The 25,061-nt window shown below is 43.7% G+C and overlaps 2 protein-coding genes across 16 annotated transcripts in view; one reads left to right on the forward strand and one right to left on the reverse strand.

The window, feature by feature from the left end:
• The window catches only part of LOC306801299 (dynein axonemal intermediate chain 7-like), a 253,256-nt gene that overhangs the window by 64,270 nt on the left and 163,925 nt on the right, over positions 1–25,061 (forward strand). The gene's annotated exons all lie outside the window — the stretch shown is intronic.
• The window catches only part of PPFIBP1 (PPFIA binding protein 1), a 121,835-nt gene that overhangs the window by 23,761 nt on the left and 73,013 nt on the right, over positions 1–25,061 (reverse strand). For 2 of the 15 annotated variants that reach the window (XM_079304211.1, XM_079304204.1), the window contains exons 1-9: positions 21,545–21,709; positions 19,514–19,719; positions 9,552–9,638; positions 8,238–8,351; positions 7,568–7,699; positions 3,637–3,729; positions 3,062–3,154; positions 1,236–1,350; positions 1–33 (exon numbers count right to left, since the gene is read on the reverse strand). In XM_079304211.1, coding sequence (XP_079160337.1) covers positions 1–33; positions 1,236–1,350; positions 3,062–3,154; positions 3,637–3,729; positions 7,568–7,699; positions 8,238–8,351; positions 9,552–9,638; positions 19,514–19,719; positions 21,545–21,608 — 937 coding nt within the window. In that variant the 5' untranslated portion in view covers positions 21,609–21,709. Of the gene's footprint in view, positions 34–1,235; positions 1,351–3,061; positions 3,155–3,636; positions 3,730–7,567; positions 7,700–8,237; positions 8,352–9,551; positions 9,639–14,628; positions 14,780–19,513; positions 19,720–21,544; positions 21,710–25,061 lie in introns of those variants that run through there. The other 13 variants (XM_079304214.1, XM_079304213.1, XM_079304212.1 and 10 more) reach the window with 12 other exon arrangements.

Raw genomic sequence — 25,061 nt, forward strand, 5'->3', positions numbered from 1 at the left:
TTTTATCTTTGAGCTTCTTTTTACAATTTTCATCTGTGCAGGGAAAATCCATTGGGTTGGGAATTAGCAGGAAGGTCATGACATGAAATAACTTTTAAGACATTATTGATACATAATGAATCAACTCTTCCTCACTTCATTCAGCTAATGAGGCAGATAACTTTTTATCTGCAAACAGCATTTTTTAGTATCAGTCCAAGGCAGATAAAACATGTTTCATCACAGCAAAAGATCTTCTGCTGAGTTACACTGAAAACCATAAAGCTGAGGACCAGAGGGTAATGAGAGTTCAAGTAGTTCCCCAGGGAAAAAAGCCCTATATAAGTAGTCATGAATGCAGTGAAGTCAGACTCTGTTCACATTTAAATGTTCTTTGAAAAAAAAAATGGAATCACAGTTCATTGTGGTCACTTTTAGTGATCTCAGGCAGTGGTTTTGAAAACACCATTTCATGAAATAAAATGTGACAATCTACACACAGCATATTCCTCCTCAGGTCAGGGGAGGAGACTAATCTCTTGTGCAGTTCTTTTTCTAAAAAAACACACTTTAAAAGCACAATCTTAAAATCAGCAGTAACTATCAGTGAGATATATTTAGAACTGAAATTGCAGCAGGACAAAAAAGTCTGTGGAAAATTTCTGTGATGTTTTAACAAAAAAATTCTGGTTTTGAATAAGTCCTCAATCCAAGATTCCCTCAAATAAATACTAACAAATACTAATAGTTTCTTCTTTACAAGGCAATAAAACAATCACCCAGCAGGTTAAAAATTTTGTGCTAATTCAAGCTTAATTAAGGATTAGACTTAATGAGCACACAAATCCAGAATCAATCCTTGATTTCACCTACTCACAGCTAGGTCCACATCATACTTTGGTCTGCAGTATGGTTTTTTCCCCTGCCTTACCAGGAAGTTTCCTTTTCAACACAATGTTTTTGGAGCATTTGTTGAAATTAGTTAAAAAATTTCTCAGCCAGTATAAACTGTATCTTTTGAGGCCCCATGCAATCCACATAAGGAGCTAATTAGGGATTTTTCTGCCTTGTTTAAATTTGACCAAGACCTTGCTATGACAGTAAGTTTAGCACTTGCATCGTCAACACCTTCTAAATATATTCAAGAGGTAAACATCAAGACAAAGTTCAGGAAAATTGAGGCTTTTATCAGTTATTTCCTGTACAAGGAAACATGATCTCAGATGAGGTGACAGAGCTGTGTCCCTGTTTCTTACCTCTGTCCAGGATTTCAATCCCTTCTCCTTTCAGCTTGCAAACCAGTTTCTCATGCAACCTTTTCACCTCTGCTTCCTTCTGCTCCAGTTTGTCTTTCAGAGCTGACAGCTCATCCTGTAAAGACACAGAGCCACTCAGTGACAGCTTCCACAGGCAGCTGAGATGTTTCCACAATTCCCTCCTGGGAAGCACAGTGGACAGGTCCTCAGCTGGTGGAAATGACTGAGGGCCCCTGACATTTAACACTGCTGAGGGTGCACCCACCAAGGTGACTCTGAACAGCCCAACAGACCTCTGAGCCCACAACAGAGCAAAACCAGGGGGTCTGTGGTCTGAAATTGTTGGTGTCATGTATAATTTGAAAGAAATTTCACATCAAAATTTAAAGACAAAAGAGATAAAGGGACCAAAAAAAAAAAAAAAAGCACCAAAAAAAAGCAGTTTTCTTACTAGTTTAATCTTGCAGAGATAGGAAAAAATGCAGGTGAAAAGGCTGAATGCTAGCATTTCCATATATTTTTTGTATTTATAGGGCATTTTGCATGTTTGAAGCTGAACAATTCTGAAACTGAGCTCATACCAGGCTGAAGACAGTTTCAGAAACTACCACTGCTTCTTATGGAAAAAAATTCAATCACAACACCAGCAAGCACATGGACACGTACTGGAAAGCAGTTCAGAGAAAAATGTGGTGCCTCTGCCACAGTTTGAGTTTGCTGATCAAGCATTAGGAAAGAAAGCTTGGAGCTGAGATTCTTGGGAACAAGACAGATGGTGTTTGGGGGAGTTGGGGTGTATTAGAAAAATGCTGTTAAGTTTTAACTTAGATTCAACCATCTGCACTAGCAAGTGACTGGCACAGATCCATGCATTTAACTTTTTAAAATTTGAGTCAAATCCTACCCAGTTTAGTAACATGTTTCTTTGATGTCCGAGGATATCTTGTGCAACAGCATCATCAAGACAGGACCCTCACTGCAACTGTACCCAACACTGAAAATTTAATTTGTTCAGTTTGTAAACAAAGCAAAACAAGGCAAGACTCATCATTTTGGCATTTACAGCTTCTAAAGGATGTTTTGAATCCTTAATGGAATAAACCACACTAGAATCTCCTGAAATTGGTTCCTGTTTGCTCTGAGGTATCATTTAAAAAAAAAATAAAAATAGATCAATCTTAAAATTGTCAAGAAATCAAAGCTTTTCCCACAACAGTGGCTGGGCAATATTTGCAATTTTCCAAGTTGGCACAGATTATGATGGGATTTCTGCCAGTGTAGGATCCATGCTGCTCCAAAACAAGACCATTTCTTGGTCACTTGAGAAGCTGCTGTTAAACCTACAGGCAACTAGAGCTGCATGTGGTTGTCAATGTGTATTTCTTCCCCTGAATTAGAAACATGATATGCAAATTTATATGTGGGAGAGGGGATGGTATAAAAGAATCACTATTTCCCAGCTAGTTTTCATGAATACATTTTCTCTAAAAGAGTGATAAAAAGTTCTGTTTGAATAATGGATGCAAGCTGCAGACGAGGCAATCTTCCCTTGGAAGGGGAGTGATTTTAACCCAAGTCTAATGCCATTATGTGTAACCTATGCAAGGTTCAGAGCAGGAAAATCCTCTCCCCTGCAATATAAAAGCTGTTTACAAGGAATATCTACATAAAGAGCTTTCCACATCTAAGGAGGAAGGGCACACTGCATATTGACACACAGCAATTAATGAAGAACAGAGCATGACAGCACAATGCAGGACAGACCAGTAAAGGGTGGAACATGAAGGATTCAAAACAGGCCCAGCATTACCCAGAAACTACCACACCTTTAGCATCTGGCTTTTTTGCTCCATCCGCTGCTTTTCATACTGCATCTGACCCACTTTGATTTTCATGCTAGAAAGTTTGGCCATTAAAGACTGGTAACAGAGACAGAGGAGTGAGAGAAAACTAAAGGTAGAAAAGAGACAAGGCTAAATGGAAAAGAGAAGTTAGACAGTTAGAGAAACAGGCTGCTAGAATTCACTTAGGTGAATGCTTTCTCTTCAGAAGTGGTTTATTTTTAGCACATTTAGGAGAAAATAAATGCTGTTTTTAACCTGTGGCATACACCTTACATACTGCAACTGGTATTTCTTGACACACATGTGAAACAGGGTCTAAACAGGTAATAAATTTACTGTTAACAGCATGGTAAATTACCCTTCACAAAAAACAATGCTCAAGCTGAAAACCACAGCATGAAATTTGGGAATAGCCATGCTGCTAGGTGAGAACCATGAAACCCCAGGACCTGAGAGTGCTCAGGATTTTGCAGGGTACAGACAAGGATTAGGGAAAAGAGTGAACTCCTAAAGCCTGATTTACACCCCTCTCTGCCTCTCCCCTCAGCCTCACTTACTTTGGTTGTTTTCAGTTTTTTCTCATACTGGAGTCTTTCATTGTCCATTTCTCCCACCCTCAACCGCAATTCATTTATTTCCTGGATCAAATCCTGAGTGGAGGGAAAAAGACAACCAGAAACAACAAAGACCTTCAGTAAACAAAACAGAAGAACAGCTAAGACTGTAACAACAAGAAAAGCAGGCATGAAAGAAACTCAGTACACAAAACCACACCATCCAAATCCATCAGTAAGTCAAGCAACTCAGAGCTTCCTAAATATCCAGGAACTGAGTTTCTCAGTTTCTGTGTTAGTGCACGGAATGTAAGAGGGCAGAGGACAAAGGGACACATAATTTGAAGTTTTGTTCCCTGTCCCAGGTTGCTCAGACCCCATCCAGCCTGGCCTTGGACAGTGCCAGGGATGGGGCAGCCACAGCTGCTCTGGGCACCCTGTGCCAGGGCTTCATCACCCTCAAATAGGAATTTTTATGGTCCTTATGTTTGCTTTCCTTCCTACATCTGAGGCAAACCCTACCCATGTCAAGCAATGCTGTACATTGAGCTAACAGCTCTAAGCACAGTTTTTCAGAGCTCATAGTAACAGAGATTTATATTTATAAATTAACAAGCCAGCAGCTGACATTTAGAGGGTATTCATGGGTCCCTGATAACACCTGCCTTCCAGCCCCACACCACAGTGCCTAAGCCTACAAACAATCCTCTGGTTATTAATTTTGTGCTTAATGAACCTGATGCTAAGAGAGCACCATCTGTATTTCTTCAGAAAGATCCAAGTTCAATTCTCAGAACTGGAAGAGAAGTGAAAATACAGAACATTTTAATGCTTTTAGTAATTACTACTTCTAATCTGTGACTTCCTAACTCAGGTACACCTGAAATTCCTCAACAATTTATTTGTTTGGGGCTTTTCTCTTCTGCAGCATGATCCAATGTCCAAATATGCTGTGTGGAACTCATTGCTGAGACTGTTCTCCACATATTTCTCACTAGCACTATGTGACTTTTAAAATACTCAGTGTGGCACAGAAAACAATCTTGCAACCAGATTGGAGGTGATGGTGGATAAATCACAAAGAACTCCCTGTGACTGAGCCAGTTTTACCCTCTGGCTGCTGCTTCAAAGGACCAGTCTGGCTATGGACTCCTTCCTAAATAAACTCCCATGCAGGATATTTTCTTACATAAACTCAGCCCAACTCAGACCACCTGTGTTCCTCAAGGAAAATAATACTGGTGTCTGCTGAGAAAGTGGAAATACTGGAATAATTCAAAGAACAGAACAATTACAAATCTCTATTAAGCACACAATTAGCTTTGAAAAGGCTGGGTGCTTGTGAACATCTAAACAGCAAATCCTAGAGAACAAAAATCTAGTGAGGCATCTCCTTAGACAAAGATTGGGGAATATGAGTAACCAACCAAGCTGGAATGGGAAGTTGCAATGACAGACATAAGTAACAAATGGATAATATGAAGGATTTAATCAGAATGGTAATTCTGTAAGAGACAGTAGCTCCACAAGTTGTCAGACATCCATTTTTTTCTTTTCCCTAAATAAAACCAGAAGCAATATTCATAGTTTTACTTTCCTAGGTTGACTATGAATCTTTTTCCATTTCAATCACTCCACATAAATCCATAATGTGTTTTAGGGTTGAATATTTTAAATATTCATTTAAATACTCTTCTGAAATAATTGATAAACAGCAATATAATCAGATCAACACTGAATAAAATACTGTGTACTTCTGAATAAATACTGCCTCCAAAATATATTTTAGAGATTTTGTAAGGGCTGAGACCCTTTAAGCTAATTAGACATTCATAATTTCAGTAAACCAAATGGAAATTTAGACATAATATCCCTTTCAGTGTTTGAGCCTAAAGCATTGAAATAAAGAAGAAACAATAATAATATATATACACTAAACTGCATCATTCTGGTTTTCAAATGGAGGGAGAAACATCTTAGTAATAGTTCATTAGTTTTGGCATGAATACCCTTGATATAAATCCATATAGTCCCTAATTACAGTACCTACAATTTAAATAAAATTTAGGTTATTTTTATCAGAGGCATTTGGTGTACTTCAAAGTATTTAAAAGAAGAAGTCTTCACAGAAGATAAACCTCCTGCACAGAGATTACAGATTTGCAGTTTGTGGTGTACTCCCCACACTGGAACCATTTTTCTGGGAACCTGCAGCTCCATGTCCACCTTGCTGTGCCATGAAGCCATGGAGAGACTGCAGTTCAGGGGGAAACAAAGAAAGGGGAAGTCTAGGAGAACTCTACAATATTCAGTGAAAATAAGGATAGATACAGAGGAAGCAGATCACTCAAAGCCCAGTCATGTTTGCTAACAGTTCTGGAAAGCACAAGAAACCACAGGGTGTTTGTAAATGAAGATACAACAGAACCCAGGCAGGAAAGCACCTGCCCCCATGGTCATCTGGACCAAACCCTGCATCCCCACACCCATGTTCTGCTGGTGCCAGCTTGTTTATCTCTCACTTGGGCTGCTTAGAGTAAGTGTCAGCCCACAGAGAGTTATTTGCTGTAATTCATGAAAGAGCCAGCTCTGTGTGGGCAGTCCCAGGAGAGCTGTGAGAGCAGCCAGCTCTTACACACACCTCCCACAGATGCAGGAGACCTTCAGTGATTCCCTCCACCCTTCCCCCTGCCAGTTTCTCCAGCAATGCCAGGCAGAGAGATCTCCTGCACTGCCAGATCTGCTGCTTTGAAGGCAGTGCTGTGATCCTTCACATAACACCTGTTACCAAACCAGAGGGAAAGGTGACAGGAGGCAACAGGAACCCATCCCACAGCTTGGCAGCACCAAGGAAATGTGCAGAAATGAACACTGCTGTCACTACCTAAGAATCACTTTCAAATCTGAAAGTGATACAAGTCATTAGTTTTCTCTCTGTGGACTTTGGGTCTGCAGATTACTTCAGACAAGCCCAAAGAGCAATTCCAAAGCAAGTCTGACTTTTGTTCTTATGCTTGCAATACAAGTGAGGAATGGTGCTTCACTGGAAACTGAAGAGTTGGGAAACCACTGCAGAAGTGGAAAAGAGCAATTCTGTGTCCTCTCATGGCAATATGGTTTCTTTCCTGCTAGAAACAAATGACACCTGGAACATCCACAGTCATAACCATGACTTGATATTTCAGCTCATTTGTGAATCCAGAACTGGAAACTCATTCTGCTTCACAGACAGACACTGAGGTATTTCTGATTTGGACTCTATCACCCTGTCAGGACAGCTTAGCTGATACTTGGGGTTTTCTGGGTTTGCCCACCTGCTTTGAGGCTTCTGGCTTCCAACATAACCAAGGTTCAGCTACACAGACCTGCAGCACAGAGGGAAATGCCTTGGGAGAGCACTGCCAGGGATGGCAGCTCCACCTGGCTCTGTTCCCCCCAAGCCTCTGGTCCTGGGCTCCCTTAAGGTTGGGGTCTGAAGTCAGGCTTCCCAACAGCCCCACACTGAGTCAGCTCACTCTGTTACCAACCCCAAAATTCTTTTACTGTGCTGTGTCTCTGCACATGGCTGCTTTTTGTACTCACACTGGGCTGAAGCATTTGCCTCAGACATGCTTTACTCAGAAGGTGACAGTTGTGGGGTCAGGAGAGTGCAGTATGTTCATGATTTTATTTAAATCCAACCTAAATCCATCTCTCCTGAGACCTGACAGCCAGAATCAAAAGCTGCCTTTGGGAATCATTCTTTGTAAAACCAGAATTTAACAGAGAGGACAATCTTTATTTTAAAAGGAACATGCTCTAACCTTAAAGATGAGCCCCTTTCTTGCCTAACAAAACAAACAAACAAACAAACAAAAAAAAAACCCCAGAAAATGTTCAGGCAATGTGAAGACACACACAGCTTTCACAATTTATCCTGTTGGGATTTACTCACCTCTGTGTCTCTGAATCTGTCCTCATAGTCCAATCTATCCTTCTCTACAGATGTAAGCTTTAATTTCAGAGTGGAAATCTCTGCCATAAGATCCAGCTTCTGAGTTTCAAGAGTTGTTCTGCTTAAAAGCTCCTGATTCGAGATAAAGAGGAAGGGAATGGAATTATTTACCCAAGGGGAAGAAGCCAGTAATTTATTTTGACAGCTAAAGGTCTCCTTCATGGGGAATAGCATCACCCTCATCCTTGCACTATGTGAAGTCCTGAGACACAGCTATTATCCATCTGACAGATTCCAGGCACCTAGGATGCATCTGGGATCACAGGGGCACTATCAGGGGCTGGCTGCCAGCACAAGAAAAAAGCCTGTCTGTCATCACAGTTGCTCTGGGCAGCAAGGAGCTGTGAGGGGAATCCACCCATCCTGCCAGAGGCTTTCATCTAAGGCTCTTGGAAATTCAGTGGGCAAGGACTCAAAGGAGGGCACAACTGGATTCCTGCTGTGTAAAGCAGCACTGACATTACTAAGTACAAAGACTTTAAAGCCACTATGGTAGAAAATTACCCCTTAGTTAGAGACATCAAGGGCTGTAACACCTTGAAGGGCACTGCCCTCACCAAGGTTTGTTAAGGCAGAAGGAAGACAAGACAGACATGGAGCTGTGAAATACCTGCTGCAGCATCTCCTCTGTGGCATTCAGCTTCTCCCTGTGCTCCTCCAGGCAGAACTCCAGATCCCTGATCTTTTCTCCTTGGGCCTCCACCTGGTCTGTAAGCACACTGACCTGGACAGCAGGAAGAAAGGGATGTGTGTTTATCACCTTGCACCTGTGCCATGTGTGTCAGCTGAAGAACTGCAGGTGAGCAACAGTGCTGGTTGGGCCAAAGACTAACTGGGACCATGCAGGGAGGAAGAGGAGGAGAAGCAGAGCTCTGCAGTGGACATAACACTTGGCAAAGGAAACAGGAGAGGAGGGAAGGCTCTCCCCTCACACTTACTAGAATTTCAGCCAAAGTTCTGGCACACACACTGCAATTCTGCAGCTCCCCTCCTCACTGAAAGTTTTCACAAGGGGTAGCTGCTACATTTTACTACCAATAATTACAGCTTTGCTGTGACAATACATTAACTCAACTCATTAGCTCCTACCTTAACCACCACATAAGCCTCACTGCTTATAATTTATTCTCCTTCCCAAGTGATTGCACACAGTGTACCATAACAAGCACTTTTCCCTTTTCAGAACAATAAAAGCAAAGGAGGTTAAAACACACAGCCAGAGGCTGGGTAAGACCAAGACAACAATTTTTAAGACTGCAGACAGATTCCCATTTTGCCTTTTCTGAATGAATTTTTTCATTTTCAACAGGCTCTTCCTGCAGTACTGCTGGGAAGGAGGGTGAGCTGCCTAAAGCAGAGCTCAGTGCTGTCACAGCCCCTAGGCTGGGTCCACATCAGGGAATGCCACCTGTGCAGTCCAAAGGGTGCCAGGTATTCCTGGCTCAAACAGCAAGAGGAAGCCAGCAGGTAGAGCAGCCAGGCTGACCTGATCTAGCCCAGTAGCAGGTGAGCAGGACCACCAAGGAGCTGCTTGTCTCCTTCTGCCTGCTGGCCAGCCCTGCCACTTTTGTCACCTTTAATAAGGAGAGCACAACTGTCTCCTGATACAGACATCATGTGAATAGCCCTGGGAAATGGTGATCTTAAGGTTTCACATGGATGTAAGTAGGTGGTTGCTCTGCAGACCTGCTCTGCTAACAAAATTCAAAGAGAACAGATACAAAGAAAGAAGGACCTTTAGATTTTTCCTGCAATCTAAATTCATACCCTTCCTTAATCTGGGTTAATTCTCACGTACCAGCAAGTCTTCTGAACACTGTCCAAGACATCACAACTCCAATACATTCTCAGAGGTTTTATCACATACTGTCAGACAGTCTCGTGAATGCAAGAGCAGAAAAAAATAATTTGGGTGACAACTCACTTGCAGAACAAGAGATTCCTTATCATTTTCCAGACGAGCCAGCCTTTCTTGATAAACATCTCCATTCCCAGATATGTGTCCATTAGTCTGGAAAAGACAACAAATACAGCATAGTCAGCTATTGTGCCACAGTGTCATCCAACGTTACCAAAACACTTAATGAGCATTTTCAGTCTGCACAGTTTAAGAACAGGTTTGAAGTATTCTGCAGCCTCCTAAGGGCTACATATCAAATAAACTGTCAACAAAGAACACATGACCACCATTCAGGAGAGAACTGTTCAGGGGCTTAAAGATGAGAAAGGAAGAACCTTATGGTGACCCAGTTCTGCAAAATTCACTTACTGTGCATTCAGCATTTTGCTTCCAAAACTTGGACTCATTGCTATACAACACTAAACCATACTTGCAGAGACAAATACCCTGAGACATTCAGCAAGTGAAAAAAGCCAAACACACAATCTACAAAATGTGTATTATGCTTCTTGCAAGTCATACACACAGCCAGAGACATCCTTTTACATCAGGCACATTCTGCTGGGTATGGGTGAATGTCTGCACTCTAAACACGTCTCTTTGTAAAGCTGCCTGAGGCTAGAGAGAAACAAGAATACATGTTAATGCTATCAGAGAGTTCAGAGGAATCAGCAACTTTCTTCATAATAATTTCAATGCTCTTGAGCAGCAGGAAGGATTTTATTCTATCCATATTCAAAGCTGTCTCGAAGCACTTTGTGATCCACGCCACAATCAGATCTCAGCTCAGAAAAGGAAGTCTTGTTCCCATCATGGCATAAATCACTTAGAGGAGTCTGAGAAGCTGCTCTGAAATCCAGGGTGCTCAGCAGAGACACCCAACCATGTTGAGGGGCTCTGCTTTCCTCCTGAATATGTGATGAAAAGAAACTGGGAGACAGATCCTTGTGCCCCAGTGAGCCTGCAGCACAACCCTGCCTTGAGAGGACACCACCACCCAGGAGCCTCCAGCTCCTGCTTTGAATCCCCCCTGATTACAGAAGATACCTCAGGAAACCTCCTGGCTAAAACTCCTAAGTGACATGTCTGACCTTGGCTGCTAGGAGAAACTGCCTTGCTTGAGCCTGAAACAATAAAACTCCCTCCAGCACCACTTAAAGATCAGACACAAAGCAAACAGGAGGAGGTAGAAGTGTTTGACCTCACCTCCGTGCTCTCAAGAAATCAGGCTGAGTCCTGGAAAGTCTTAAACCACTGAGCAGTACCAACAGTGTCTCTCAAGCATGAAATTTCACTTGGTGACCACAATATCTTCCCTGAAATTTGCTCCAGCAGACTAAGAAAGGATGCTCTCTAGTAATTTGTACCAGCACCTCATCACAATGATCTGAATTATCACCTTGTATCTGAATTATTTAGCAGCACAATACTAAGCCACCTGACCACCCAGACACTAAACCCCAGAGCAAAATTCCTCCAGACTTCAGAGCTTGTCACATTTTACCCCTGATCTCTACCAGAATTTAACTCATGCCATTCAAGGTCATGAGATCTTCTGTTTTGTAACTATTCAATTTAGGTGAAAGAATTAAAAATGAAATAAACCTTTTACCTGTTCAGCTAGTGGCTTATCCTTCAGATTTTGTGACCTAAGTTGTTTGTGAAAACAGAACTGAGGGTTTTATCTACTTTTGCTGCCCTGCAGCTCCCTTGTCCTTTAAGTTCTCCAGTACATCTCAATCACTTACTCAGCCTGCATAAGAACAGCATCTGTATTTTGTAATATACAACACATTTATCAATCCAGTGCATGTGTCTGGTGTAGGAAGGTGGTATCCATCCCTCACTACAGGCAGCACAGCTGCAAACACACCTCTCCATGCTGCTGGGGTAACATGGAATTCCTTGCCAAAGCAGAGACTTGACTCCCTGTCTCCCAACCACCACATCAACACCTGAACCACTGACTCTCCTGATAGCTCCAGTCAGCATAACCAGACACAAATGAACTAAAACCAACGACTGCAGGAGGAAAGTGTGGGGAGGGAAGCTTTGGTTTCACAGCACGATTAAAATGTCTGTGAAAACCAATGAGGTGTGAAAGCAGAATGTTAGTCATTGTGCACAGCACCTTTCCAAGACACCTTTGTTGTTAAACTCTGCTCACATTTCTCAGGAAAAATCCGCTTGGCTCAGCAGGTCAGCCTTGGATTTAAAGTAGGAGTGTTGGGAGAGGGAGAGTTCAGGCTGCACCTGCACCCTGCCACCAGAAAGAGGAGATGGGAACCCCAAACAGGACAAATTTATCCCACAAAACAAAAAATCAGTGCTAACAGAATCACAGATTTGTTAAGGTTGGAAAATATCTGTAAAATCATCAAGCCCAACCACAAACCCAGCAGCACTAAATGTTCACCACTAAACCATGTCCTCAGGTGCCATATCCACACATTTTTTAAATCCCTGCAGGGAGGGTGACTCCACCATGTCCCTGGACATCCTGTTCCAATGTTTAATAACCCCTTCAGGAAAGAAATTTTTCATAATATTTGACCTAATCCCACACCTGGCACAACTCGAGGCCATTTCCTCTCATCCTGTCAAACACCTAGGGCAGCTAATCTATTCTTTGGGACAAACCTTTGCAGAGCTGCATGTACTGGGTGCAAAGACCTCTTTTCTGGGTATTGCCAGAAATGTTCTCTAAAATCTGCATAAAATCAGACCTCCTGTAGCACAACAAACCCAGAAAATTCTGTGTACAACACAAGAATTGTTTGCTTTTTGCTGAAGTGTTGTAACTTCTGTATAATACCTGTGACTTAATTTGAGGTATGAAAAGGCAAGAAAGCCCCTGGCTTTGGTTTCAGTGGAGAAAATGATGGTAGTTGGAGAATGGATGATAGAGAAAGACCAGGGCAGGTATTTCCAAGAGCTGCACTGCTTACAGTAGTGCACAGCCCCAGGACCTGCAGGCACTGGACTTGTGGCACTTTCCCAGATCTTTGCTCTGGACTGTCTTCAAAGGTAAAAAGTTGATTCCTGGCATGATATTCTTCCCAGAGAGATAAGGAAGGAAGAGGGGAAATGAAAGATATGAAAAGAACAGAGCAATAATGGTAGTGAGTAGGACTGGAGAGAAAAGGAGCAGGAATGTGCTCAAACACTGGATTTAGGAAAGCAGTGCATCAGGAGATGGGATGGAAGGAGCCCCAGCATGAAGAAATGGGTTGCAGGGAGGTCTGAAAAACATCAGGAGACCTGGTGTGTGCAAAACCTGGGTGAGCAACACTCAGTGTGTCCCTAAGAAGCATCTCTCCACCAGGGAATCTGCATCCTCCCCTGGGACTGACTCTGGCAACTACTCACCCTGCAGGGCAACAGCTCTGCTTTGGGAGGAGAAAGAAAGAAATGAAACAGTAAGAGAAGCAAAAAAGAAAAGGAAATATTTGATTGGACAGCATCTGCAAGCATATTTAGGGGACTTAGTAGTTCTGGATCAAATTTGTATAGTTTAAGTCAATAAAGGATTAACATACTTTACTAGCTGTGTAAAAAAGGCTTTCCATTTTCTGAAGAAGGCTCTTTTCAGCAACTTAAAATGTATCTTCGATTAAGCAGCTAGATTTTGCTTGTGTTTTCAATGTTAGTGATTAATTGTAAAACACTATATGGGAAGAGAATGCAGATTTACCAATAACAACTTTAATCCTAAAAACAAAAGAACAGTTGTCAGAATAGTTGTCACAATGCCACTGAGGCTTCACAGAAGTTTGAGGTCAAGCATTTACTTAAAATGCCTTGTAAGATCAGACCCAGTGCACTTATAAACTCTGCAAGATCAATCCACATCTAATCTCTTAAACATGTGTGTAAAGCTTTGTCTGTAATCATCTAAGTGTAAAAATCCACGCTGCTTTGGAGGGAATTACTCCTGTAGTAAGTAGATGCATCACCAAACTTTCACAGCTTGCCTGCCTTCAGTCTTTAATCCTTTTTCCCTGGAAGTGAGTTAATAATAAAAAAAAAAGAAGTTTAAAAAATCTGTTTCCTCTCAGTTGCTGAACTCTCCTTTCAAAAATAAACCTCATTTTTAGCCTACCACAGCTGATACCCTCATTTTCCTTCATTTTCTCTTCTGCTTTGGAGATGAAATAAGCAGCACAAATCACACTGCTCTTGCTGTATGTGCAGTTTGGCTTGTATGGAAGGAGCTGCCACTCCACAGCATAATTTCCCTGTACAGCAGATTGCACTGACTGTTGGGACCACCACAGTCAAGTCAACAGTTGGGCAAGTGAGCCTTTCCCAACACCTCTTTCCTGACCATCTGGAGTTAAATTGGAGCTCATCAACATGCTTACGTGGTTCAGACCATTACAATACACATTACCTATGCTCAGTTAAACAAAGCTGCTGCTGTTCTCCTTGTTCCCTCAGCTTTAGAGCCCCTTGCAGGAGGGTTCCTCCAGCCTCAGCTACCTCAGCATCACTTGGTGAGCCTCTGGGTTTCCCAAGCCAAGTATCCCCCACCTGTGATGTAGACCTGTGACAGCTTTACTCTCTGTCAGCATCAATCCCATCCCAAATTCATACAGGTCACACTGTCTGAGCTGGTGTGTAATCAGTTCATGTGGGAGCCCATCTCTGCCCTCCCAAATCAGCCTCTCCTGCAGTTCCCACTTCCCTGCTCACAGTATTTACACTCCAGCAGCAGACTTGCTGCTAAGCTTTTCCTAAAGTTTACAGGTTACTTCCTCCCCAGAGAACGAGAAGGGGAAAAAGAAAAACAACCACAAACCCACTCAAAGCCTCCCACATTACATTTTAAAGGCTTCACTACAATAAAAGTGAATTCTGCAAGAAAAGCAGCTGAACACAGCCCTTCACTCTGAGGCATTTACCTGAAACATTCTGTAAGCATAAACAACCTGCTGCTGAGCAGGGAAGATGCAACCTCTCCAAAATATTCTGTTTCCTCAGCAGCAGCCCAGCTGGTGCCTGGTAGAGGAGAAGGAGGAGAGCTCACTGCCAGCCTTGCCCAGCTATGGCTTGTCACTGGGAGAAACGCAGGAGCCAGCACAGGCAGAGATCTCCTTACCTTATTTAGCCAGACGCAGTGCCCGTGAATGTCCCAGCTGTACTCCATGCTGGTCATGCCTGTTTTCAAGCATTCACGGATGCCAGAAGCCCAGGCTGAGCCGAGCTTAAGTGCCAGCAGGTCCCCTCGCCCAGGCGAGGATGGAGGCGAGCGGAGCGGGAGATGCGGGAAGCAGCAGCGGCAGCGCTCCTCAGGCGGAGCGAGCAGCTCTGGGGAATTAACACATCAAAGCCCGGCACAAACTCCTCCAACCCGGCACGTTCAGGGAGGTGCAGAGCAGCATAAAGCTGGAGCAAGGACAGCCCCACGCAGGTGACACCCGGCTCTTGTCACCAGCGCAGCCCGCTCCTCCTCCGGACCCTCCCGGAAAGCATCCGACCCAAAAGAGCGATTCCCACCCCTTCACCTGAGCACCAGGGGCTTTCCCAGTAATTGGGAAAGCTGCAGGAACACATGTAATTAATTCACTTGTAGACGCCAAGAAAAAAAATTGGAAGAAAAAGTTGACTCAGCTGCTCCAGGTCTCACAAGTGGCTTGTCCCAAGTTTATGTTATACTTCAGAATGATGTAAGAAACAACAATAACAACCAACCTCTGTCCCTGGTTCAAGTTTCAACTGACCCACTAACAGCAGCAGCATGACAAATTCATAGTATTTCTGACACAGAGCCCAGCTCTGAGAGTCCTGTGATTATCTAAAAAACACTCTTATTACTAAAATGAAACATCTACAGTGACCACTGATAAAGAAAAACCTCAAACCCATGAATGCTGAGTAACTCAGGAGATATTAGGAGAGCAAAGGACAAGTAGAAGCTGTGCTTTTTAAGCCAAACTGATTCATTTTGGATTGAGAATGGTGATTTTTGATGGATTGTTCTTACTGCCAAAGAACTCATCCCTGATGCAAGAAGATGCCACGCCAAGGCGTGCCATAAATGAGCCCCTATTATCTTCCAGTGGTAAAAACACACCAATCTGGATGATCACCTTCAGCAAGAAGCAGGGTCCTGTGTTTCCAGAACTTTGGGAGGTGCATCTCTCAGGGACAAAAGGCATTGCCAGCAGGGAGTGGAGGATGACAGGCTGACAAGGTATCACAAGATTCCTTTCATATTGCAACTTGAGATCTCAAACTGTTTGGTGGTAACACCCTGGTGCCACACATTAGCATAGGGCCTTTTGATACCTAAACTCAACATAAGCAGAAGCTGAATCAAATGACTGCACTGTACACCCACACTAGGATAATCAAACAGTAAACTTGGGTTTGAAGACAAGATTTATATTTTTATCCCATGAATAACAGATAACTTCTGGCTAACCAAACTGCTTTCTCTACTTGGAAATCACCCTCTTGTCCAAATAGATCAGCACATCTCTGTAAGATTACAAAGGTATATGTATTGAGCAAGGAAAATTCCTCTCTGAAAGCTAATATCCCCTCATATTAACTCTCATTACTTCCAGCTACCCTCTGGAAGAACCAGCTTTAAAAATGTGAAAATCTGAAGCTGGTCTGTGAGGCAGCAGCAGCACATTGGATTGCATGAGCCACCATGGATACAGCTCAACCATCATCCTGAGATGAGCTGAAAATGTTCTGTGGTTGGACTTGATGATGATCTTAAAAGTCTTTTCCAGCCTTAATGATTCTATGAGTTTGTATGATTCTATAAAACTTTGGAGGCCATAAAGTTTTGCTTGATCCTAAAGTCAATTTCAGAAATCCACTTATGGAGCGGAAAAAATTATTAAAATATGCCTTATAAAATATATATTTAAATTCAGAAAGTCACTTCCAAAGATAAAGCCACAGCTACACTTGCTGTAGGTTTTAAAGAAAAAATACTATGTTATCCTGGCTCTTTCACTTCAGGGGCACATCCTTTAAAGAGGAGAAGGCACACACATCAGGACCCACATACACAAGTTCAGATCAGAAGCACAGGGAAAATGGCTCTGAGCTGTGGGAAGGCACTGTCCACCCACTCCTACTCTTCACTCTTCTTTTAACAAGACACAGTTGGTTTCTTCTTTCTGGGAAAGTTGTTGCATAAGATGTATTTAAAAAAAAAATGCAAAAAAAAAAAACCAAAAACCTAACCACTTTCGAGAAAAGTAATAACCAGAAGGAAAACTGTCTCTTGTTTGTTTCAACTGCAGAAAAACTGGAGCAACCCTCATGGCTGGGAGCAAGGTTTGTGAGAATTACTCTTCAAGAGATGGATCTATCAGCTTCCAGCTGGACACAACAGGGTCTTGCAAAATGTGGAGTTTTTGCTTAAAATGGTTTTGCTACTGGTGCTGATGTTAGAGATTACTCACACACTGCCTGTACTGAAGCCAGAAGCTCCATTTTCACAGAGTACAGCACATGCCTTATTAAGGCACACACTGAAACACACTACACATTTCTTCTGACCAAGAGTATGCTGAAAAAACTCCAGAACTTGGGAATAGTTATGACCTAGCTATGGATTTCAGGCCTGGCTCCCAGTGAAAGCATGGAGTCCAAACATGTTTGAGCTCAGAAAGGTCTCAGTCCCTTTCCAGACTCAGAACAAACAGCCTTGTTTGTAGTTTCACCCATGATATGTACGTGGAGACGTGAGCAGGGTTTCAGCAGCAGAGATCAGTTTTGAGCTGCAGTGACATGTTCCAGTTAAACTGACTTCTCTGTGCAGCAGAGAGCTGCATGTACAACTTTTCTGAGCTCCCCTTGGGGACCACATGATGGATTCTGTTGGAAGGTCTGTGCCAGATGCCCGGGCACTGCAGTGTGCTCTGGTGTCATATGGTCATCTGGCACCCACCCACTAAAAAACAAAAAACAGCATGAGGTGCATGGAGGATTAAACCAGTTTCAAACAAAAAAGGTGTCTGCCCTTCCTCTGTAAGGAGGGGCATAGTTGCACAAAACCTTGCAAATCATCCAGGCACTTCATGTGACACCTCCCTGCTCAGATGGGGACTGGTGACACCAGTGACACCTGCAAATCCTGTGGCTGTAGCACACTCTAAGTGGAATGTTAAGTTTTTTCTGCAAGAGGCTTTAAGGAGGACAGACCATACAGGATAATAATTTGAGGCAGAATAAGGAGCAATTGAGGCATCAATGGAATAGCAATTTTCTGCAATCTTTGGTACTCACAACCCCTGCACATCTTCTCCAGTGGTTGGGAGGCACTGAACTGAATGGCTCAACAGAGCCCTTCCTCTCCCACTGAGCCCATGGGTGCAATAAAACCCCACTGCTGTCTCACTGCCCTTAGGTGATCCACACTGTGTGGGTCTGAAGGGCTCCACAAGTCAGGCACCCCTAAATCACATACCTGCCATCACAAGGGGCAACAACTGGTCTCCAGCTCATTAATCTCAGCAGGCACTGCAGCCTCAGCCATGCTGCTGAGCCCCTTCACTCCAGAACAACCTGCAGGGGATCAGCACCACTAAACATGGCCTAAAGATGATTGTGAACATCATGGGAGAGTGCAGTTTTCAAGACTGTTTATTTTATTTGGCATATTTTTTTCTTTATCAAGGCCTCAGTTGCATGAAACCTGTTATGGCCACAGAGAGCAGCGAGTAGTTAGAGCGATGTTCATGGCTGCATGTTACAGGGAGGGAATGCTGATGTTAGCAGGAACTGTGCCTGCTTTAAAGATCTGACTTCAATGTCGTTCCTGTCTCCTCCTCCTGATCTCAGCATTGGCTGCCACACTTTCATAGTGGGGGTGAGATCCAAATCCCACTGGAGGCAGTGGGAGAGCTCCCATGTGCTTCATTAAGTTTCAAGCATTTCCAAATGAGTAGTTCAAAGCAAAGATTTTTTAAAAAGGAAAAAGAAGGCTCTCCCTTCAGATCTTTCTGCAAGGGCTACAGCAACAGTCCAAGGTGCCCATCTGTCCCTGCATTGCTGTGCTCAGCCCCCAAGACAGCAGATGGCACAAAGGGCTGCCCAGTGCCAGCCACAGCAAACACAGCCCTGCACCCAGCAATCCATTTGTCGAGATAAAAATGCTTTCTGTAAGATCAGTCATGACTCCAGGGACACTGAGCCCCTCCCAGGGGGTGCAGTGCCCATCCTGGGAAGGGAGCAGGTGATGGTGGTCACCTGTCCCAACAGGCACACAGAACACAAAGCCACCACAGTCCTGCAGGATCCTTCACCAGGGCTGGCACCCCAATTTTAGCAGCACAGTGTCACCTTGGCCAATGCCTAGTGTGTGACCTGGCCACAGCTGCAGGGTGGATTTGACTGAATATACACCCATTGCTGTCACTGTAACAGCTGTGATGAGGCTTAAAAACTGAAGAGTGGCTTCTGGGAGCAACTCCTGACTTCCATTACTGGAGCTTCCCCAAAACCTGCATACACCTGGACCTCCACAACACAAACTCTGCCACAAACCATGAGCACAAGTTCTTGGCCCTGCTTGGAAGTCACCAGTCACAGGTCACCTGGAGGCAAACCCAGCAGCTTCTTCAAATATGATACTGTTTTAATTCACCTTTTGGTAAGTACAACATTTTATTTCCCTGGGCAGACTTAAGTAATCTACACACAGATAATCTTTGATTTTTTTGGAAAAACCATCTTGGGGATAGAACTGCCTTGTTGTTATGTTTCTGTGTATTTTTAAAGCAGGGTGACAAAAACTGGCTGATTCACAAACACAGACAGACAATAAAAGTTTGGTTTGGTGTCCAGATTAAAGGGATGCAGAGCTTACGCTGCTCCCTTATGTTAGCACCAGCTTTTCCAAGACTCCGCAGCAGCATCTCCAAAACACAACCTCTGTAAACAGCAGTGTGAAACAGAGCCAGTCTAGTCACCACCCAAAAGGAGCCTGGCAGAGGTGAAGCAAGGTGAGACTGTACCATCTGGCTTTGGAGCCACTCGACGAGCGCCTCGGCCGTGGAGTCGGGCACCTGGCAGCGCAGCCCCTCCCTCTCGTCCGCCTCCATCATCTCCAGCAAGCCCCGCAGATCCTCCACCAGGTGCAGCGCCCGCAGGCCCCCCATGAACGGGGAGGTGGGGGACTGGCAGTCAAAGATGCCATTGGAGTATTCCAGCGCCTTGGAACCTGCAGGGAGCAAGATGGCACGGGGTCAGGCACGGCACGAGGGGTGGGAAAGGGTGGGGGCTGCTCCTGGCAGGGTTTATCCCAACCAAACCCAGCACTGGTGCTCGGGGAGGGAAGCTCCAGCAGGAACAAGGTGGGCTGGTGCTCAGGGAATGGGAATGCCACAATCTGCCCGTGGGGTGGAGGCATCCTGCTCCCCGGGATGAATTCCCAAGGCAGAAGGTGCTGCCAGGGATGGAACATCCTCCAGTGTCCTGAGTCACCCTGCAGGCACTGAATGTCCAGTGCTGGTGTCCAGAGGAAACCATGCCCTGCACTTTCCATGCTGCTCCAAGGCACTGCAAATTTTTAAAAATAATAAAAATATGAAGATAAATTAAAAGACCAAATCGCTTCTGCACGGGAATAAATTTTAAACCCAGAAATTTGACACAGTAGCACTGACATTTGCATGTTAATAAAGAGAGAAATCTCTCATTTGCATAAACTCACAGGATGCATATTTGACCTACATTAGAAGTTGCTATATATTAAGTAAGAAAGGAAACTGTGAATTTAGGATTAAGGTTGATTTAAATCAACCTAGCTAATTCCAACTGTAATTCCAGTGCACTGATTTGTGACCTTAATTCTGTAATACCTCGGCACAATGAGACATGTTCATGACAGACATTCATTCAGGCTGTCAACTTTAGAAACTACATGGATATGCCATTTATGCACTTCCATGAACTTTCATTCACCCCATCTGGCAAGCCACAAAAATCCAAGTATTCTGTTAAATTCCCACTGAAAACAATAATGAGAAAAATAACCTCAACAGTACAGGAGCTGATATCCCTTTGTTTATTCCTTTACAGATCTATTCACAGACATGGGTAAATGAAGTCTGTGGTGACTTAAATCTTCCCAACATCACATTTTGTTTTTATATTAAACCTCATCCTACCATAACCAACTTGGGCTCTTGGAAACACAAATACATGATCAGATCCAAATACCAGTGTCTACTTATAGAAATTACTGGAGTCACAGCTTACATGTATTTTTAAAGATCATCATGATCAAACTGAATCCCCTTTTCATGAGTTCCTGCTATGTGTCCTTAATATCTTAGGCAGGGAAGAGTCATTGTTCAAACAAAGCACACACTGTATGATTATTTTTTCCCTAAGGAAAATTGCTTAAGTGGAACTACAAAAAAAATTTTATAACTGTGTTGCTATATTTGTGAGGGTATTTTTGACCATTGACTTCTTGATCTTTCCCTCCTACGTGTTGGGTATTTATATTATTCTCTAACTCACTAGACTCAGCTTAAAACCAGAGTTTGTATTCTTTGTGATGCCTCTCCCTGGACAACTTACAATTTAGAGGTACTTATAAAAAATCCAGATGTTCAAGGCAGCTCCAAACCAAATGTCTGGACTCAAGGCATTCCAATTTTGCAAAGGAGAAAAAAAAAAGAAAAAAAAAAAGAAAAAAAAAGGAAAATTCAGTCAATTAATGTTTTAACTCTTCTGAGTTGAGGGAAGTTCAGAGTAGCCACTACTGTCCTTGACTCTCCTGGTGCTCCATGCAGGAGCTGAACTGCATCACTGAGCCACTTCCAGCAGCTCTTTGAGAGAGGGTAGGAGAAAACCCAATCCATGGAGCCTTTGAGAGTCTGTGCAATCCCTCCACTCTGGTTATTTAAGTCTAAGCTATAATGGAAGGCACTGAAAGCAATTCCCAGCATATTCCCTTCTCTGTCTGGATCTCTGTCCTCCTGGTGGGAGAAAGGAGGTTACAAAAAGCAAACTAAACACCTGCCCCAGATGTTTACCTGCTATAATGCCATCCATCTGCTCCAGGGCTGCAGCGAGCATGTCACTTGCATCACTCATCATCTTCTCTCTTCTCAGGAACAATCACCAGCTACACCATAAGGAGCAGCAAAATGCTGATGGTGTGAGTTGGTCCAGAGCCTCAAGTCTGCAATTTAATCTGCAAAAGAGAATTTAATTACACTGCATGTCCTCTGAATTCAGGCAGCACTGCTGTCAAATCAGAAAGAAGATTGGGGCCATTTGCTGACCGCAATAAAACCCTGAGGTATTCACCATAAGGCATGGACTGAGACTGAGGAATCAGAGCATCAACCTCATGACCCAGTTCCTAGTGGCCTGTTCTGCCCACAGGTCCATGCCACTGACAGGGCATCCCACAGAACACCTCAGAAATCCCACATGGCATTTCCAAGAACCTCACAGAGACACAGATCTTCTATCACTAAAAGGGAGCTGCAACTCAGCAACAAACCATACATGTGTCTGCTGTAATTTTCTCCCCCCAAAAAATAGAAAAAGAGAAGTCTGACCACTTGTCTGAGATTTTTGGGTATCTGACAACCCAGAAGTTCCAGACATGGAACTGTCTGCCTACAGGCAGGATCTCTCAGATGCCCATGGCTCACTGGATGCAGTGTGCATGCATTGACTATCCAGGCTCTGAGTTCAGCAGACTCACATCATAACAATGCAATCTGATCTCACTCTCAAACTTCTACAAGCCAGAAGTGGTGCCCAAAGGAGTATTTCCAGCAGCCTTGAAAAGCAAACCTGCTCAACATGCTGCCCATAGGTGAACTAAGACCAGAAATCCTGCTGGGCTACAATTTCAGCAGGTGCTTAGGAACTTGGCTGAAGTGGAGCTGCAGGGGTCAGAGGCATTCCCAATCCCTGCAGCCCAGCACAACAGACACACAAACCACCAACACTGCCCAGATTGCCTTGGCTTTAGTCTAATACACATGAGACTGCTTCTGCTATAAATATAGCCGGGGAACAAAGCTAAACAAACACCAGGAAGGAAAACTCACTTTAACCTTTGCATGCCCTGCCATTTGGTTTTTGTATTAGGCTACACCACTGCTGACATCTGCCCCAAGACCAGCAATTAAGAAAGTAGTTCACGGTATCTCTGGCATAAGTCCTGGAAAAGAGTCTACTAAAAAACAAATCTAAGCAAAAATCCCCATTATAAACTGATTTTTCCCTCCTACGAGTCACCTTATTGGTCTGACCCAGCTGGGAAGGAGCTCTTATTGGAGGCTGCCAGCCAGCTTTGCTGAAATGTTATCCTTAAAATGCCACCAAACATTTCATCTTCCACAACAACATTTTTATCACGTGAAGTATGTCCAAACCCAAAGGTAACCTTTGAACAAAGGCACAAAGGCTGCTGCACTTTTGGCAAATGCCTGGTTTTATTACGTGGTTATCAGAGTCAGAAAAACCAAGAGAACTTCAAACAGTCAAAATACCTGTAAGTGAAGATGCTGTAAATCTTTAAAAAAGCAGCAACATGGTAACTGAAGACTTTCAGCCTTCAAGGAGGAAGCTCTCAGTTTTAAACACAATGTAAACATTCAGCTTCAATCAGTATAAGACCTGCCAGAACATGCAGATCCTAAAAGACAACTGGTTCTGTGCCTCCACATCTGATGAAAATGAGCAGAAAATGCAGCTTTTGCACACACATTCACTGGGGCAACACTGAAGACAGTCTTTTTTTTATCTGCTTAAGATTTCCTGGCTCTGATATCAGGTCCTGTTCAAATATGGGTGTCTATGAAGGCAGAGTGTGAACAATCTGCTGTGGGCAAAGAACACACAAGAAAGCCCGGGGCTTCTACAGCCCCAGGCAAAGCACTGATTTCTCACAGCTCTAAGTGGAAAAAGACCAACAGCACAAAGCAAACCCAGAGAAGCCAATCAGTGACTGGGAAACAGAAGTGCACAGAGCTTTTCAAAGTGCATAAACATGGGGTGTGAAGAACACAGAGCCAGGCTCTTCTCAAGAGGTGCCCAGGGACATGGCAAGAAGCAATGGCACATGTAAAAACACAGGGGATAGAATTAAAATAGGAGAGAAAAAAAAACCAACTTAATAAAAAGTAAATAATTTTTTAAAGCTTTTTTTACTATGAGGATGGCAAGTAATAGAAAGGGTTGCCCTTTTGGGGGTCTCTAACCTTGGAGCTACTCATGGCCCAGCTGGACCCTACATGGCACAGCCTGTCCTGTACATCCCTGCTTTGGGCAGGGGCTGGGCTGGAGATCTCCTTCCCACCTCAGCATCAGTGATCTCAGTGCTGCTCATGATCAAGCATTAAACACAGTCCTGGAAGCTGGTAGAAAAAGCCTCTGTATGCTAAAAACACAAAAAGGAACAGAGTGCTCCCTTAACCACATTTGTTCACAGTGCACCTCCTGATTCTCACCTTCTGGCTAGGAAATGCATGAACTAGGGACAAGGAACTGCTAATTTATACTATATATACAATATAGCCATGGCTGGTAGGCACAGAAAAATCACTGTCCTTGCACTTCACCCAGGTACAACCATTCCTCATGTTTGCAAAAAGCACTCCTTGCTTTCCTAAACAAGGGGTTTGTCTATGGTTGTCAGAAATCCCTAAGACAGCTCTACTGATGGAGCAGACAGTGGTACCAACAGCATCCAAGAGACTTCCAGGTCACCTGGCTCTGCCTCCAAGGAAGGACACATTGGCTCCACAGAGATTCCTCCACTGCTACTCCCAAAGGAGCTGCACTGCTGAGAGCAGCAGGGAGAAATTTTAAGATAAAACTTACTGAAGCAAGACCCTGCAAACACACAGACCTCCAAAAACTCTTCCCCCACTCACAAAGCAGCTGTTGGCAGCCTGACCAAGCCCACAGCTGAGAAACTTGGAGAGGTGAAATAAAAAAGAAAAAAAGCCCCCAAGCTGAACAGCTGGGGATGATGCAACAAAATCCCATTTCCCTGGTTATTTGGTCCTAAAAGTGGTCATTGAAAACTAGCCTGGAACAGCACATCCTGCTCTGGCCACCTTCCCAGCACAGTGCAGCACATCCAGCAGTCAGGAAGTAAAAGTGGAAGTATCCTTCCCTAAAAAAGGTGTAGAATTGGTTTTGGTCTTTGCAGAACTATCAGTGGCATGTGGGGAGGGGCTGGGGAGAGGGCAAAGAGGACCTCATACATCAGGGGAGCAAAATACCAATCTGCATGGACTCAGGAAAGACAACAAACCCCAGGAGGAAGAGGGGGGAAAGGGAAGGTGCAGAGGGAGCCAAAGAAACACAAATAAGCAATCAACAGCCCTCTGTGGACTATAGGAAGGGGGACAACAATAAAACACCAGCAGATTAATCCCTGTGCCTCCTGAAGGGCACCCTCTGACTTCACAAACTTTAAGAGAAGCCTCAGCTGGGCACTGATGCAGCAGAGCTTTTCCAGTATGTATGGTCCACTCTTTCCTCTTTATGGCTTTGGTCTAATACAAATAAAACCTAAGA

The sequence above is a fragment of the Erithacus rubecula genome (genome assembly GCF_903797595.1).
Source record: "Erithacus rubecula genome assembly, chromosome: 4".
Taxonomy (NCBI): Eukaryota; Metazoa; Chordata; class Aves; order Passeriformes; family Muscicapidae; genus Erithacus; species Erithacus rubecula.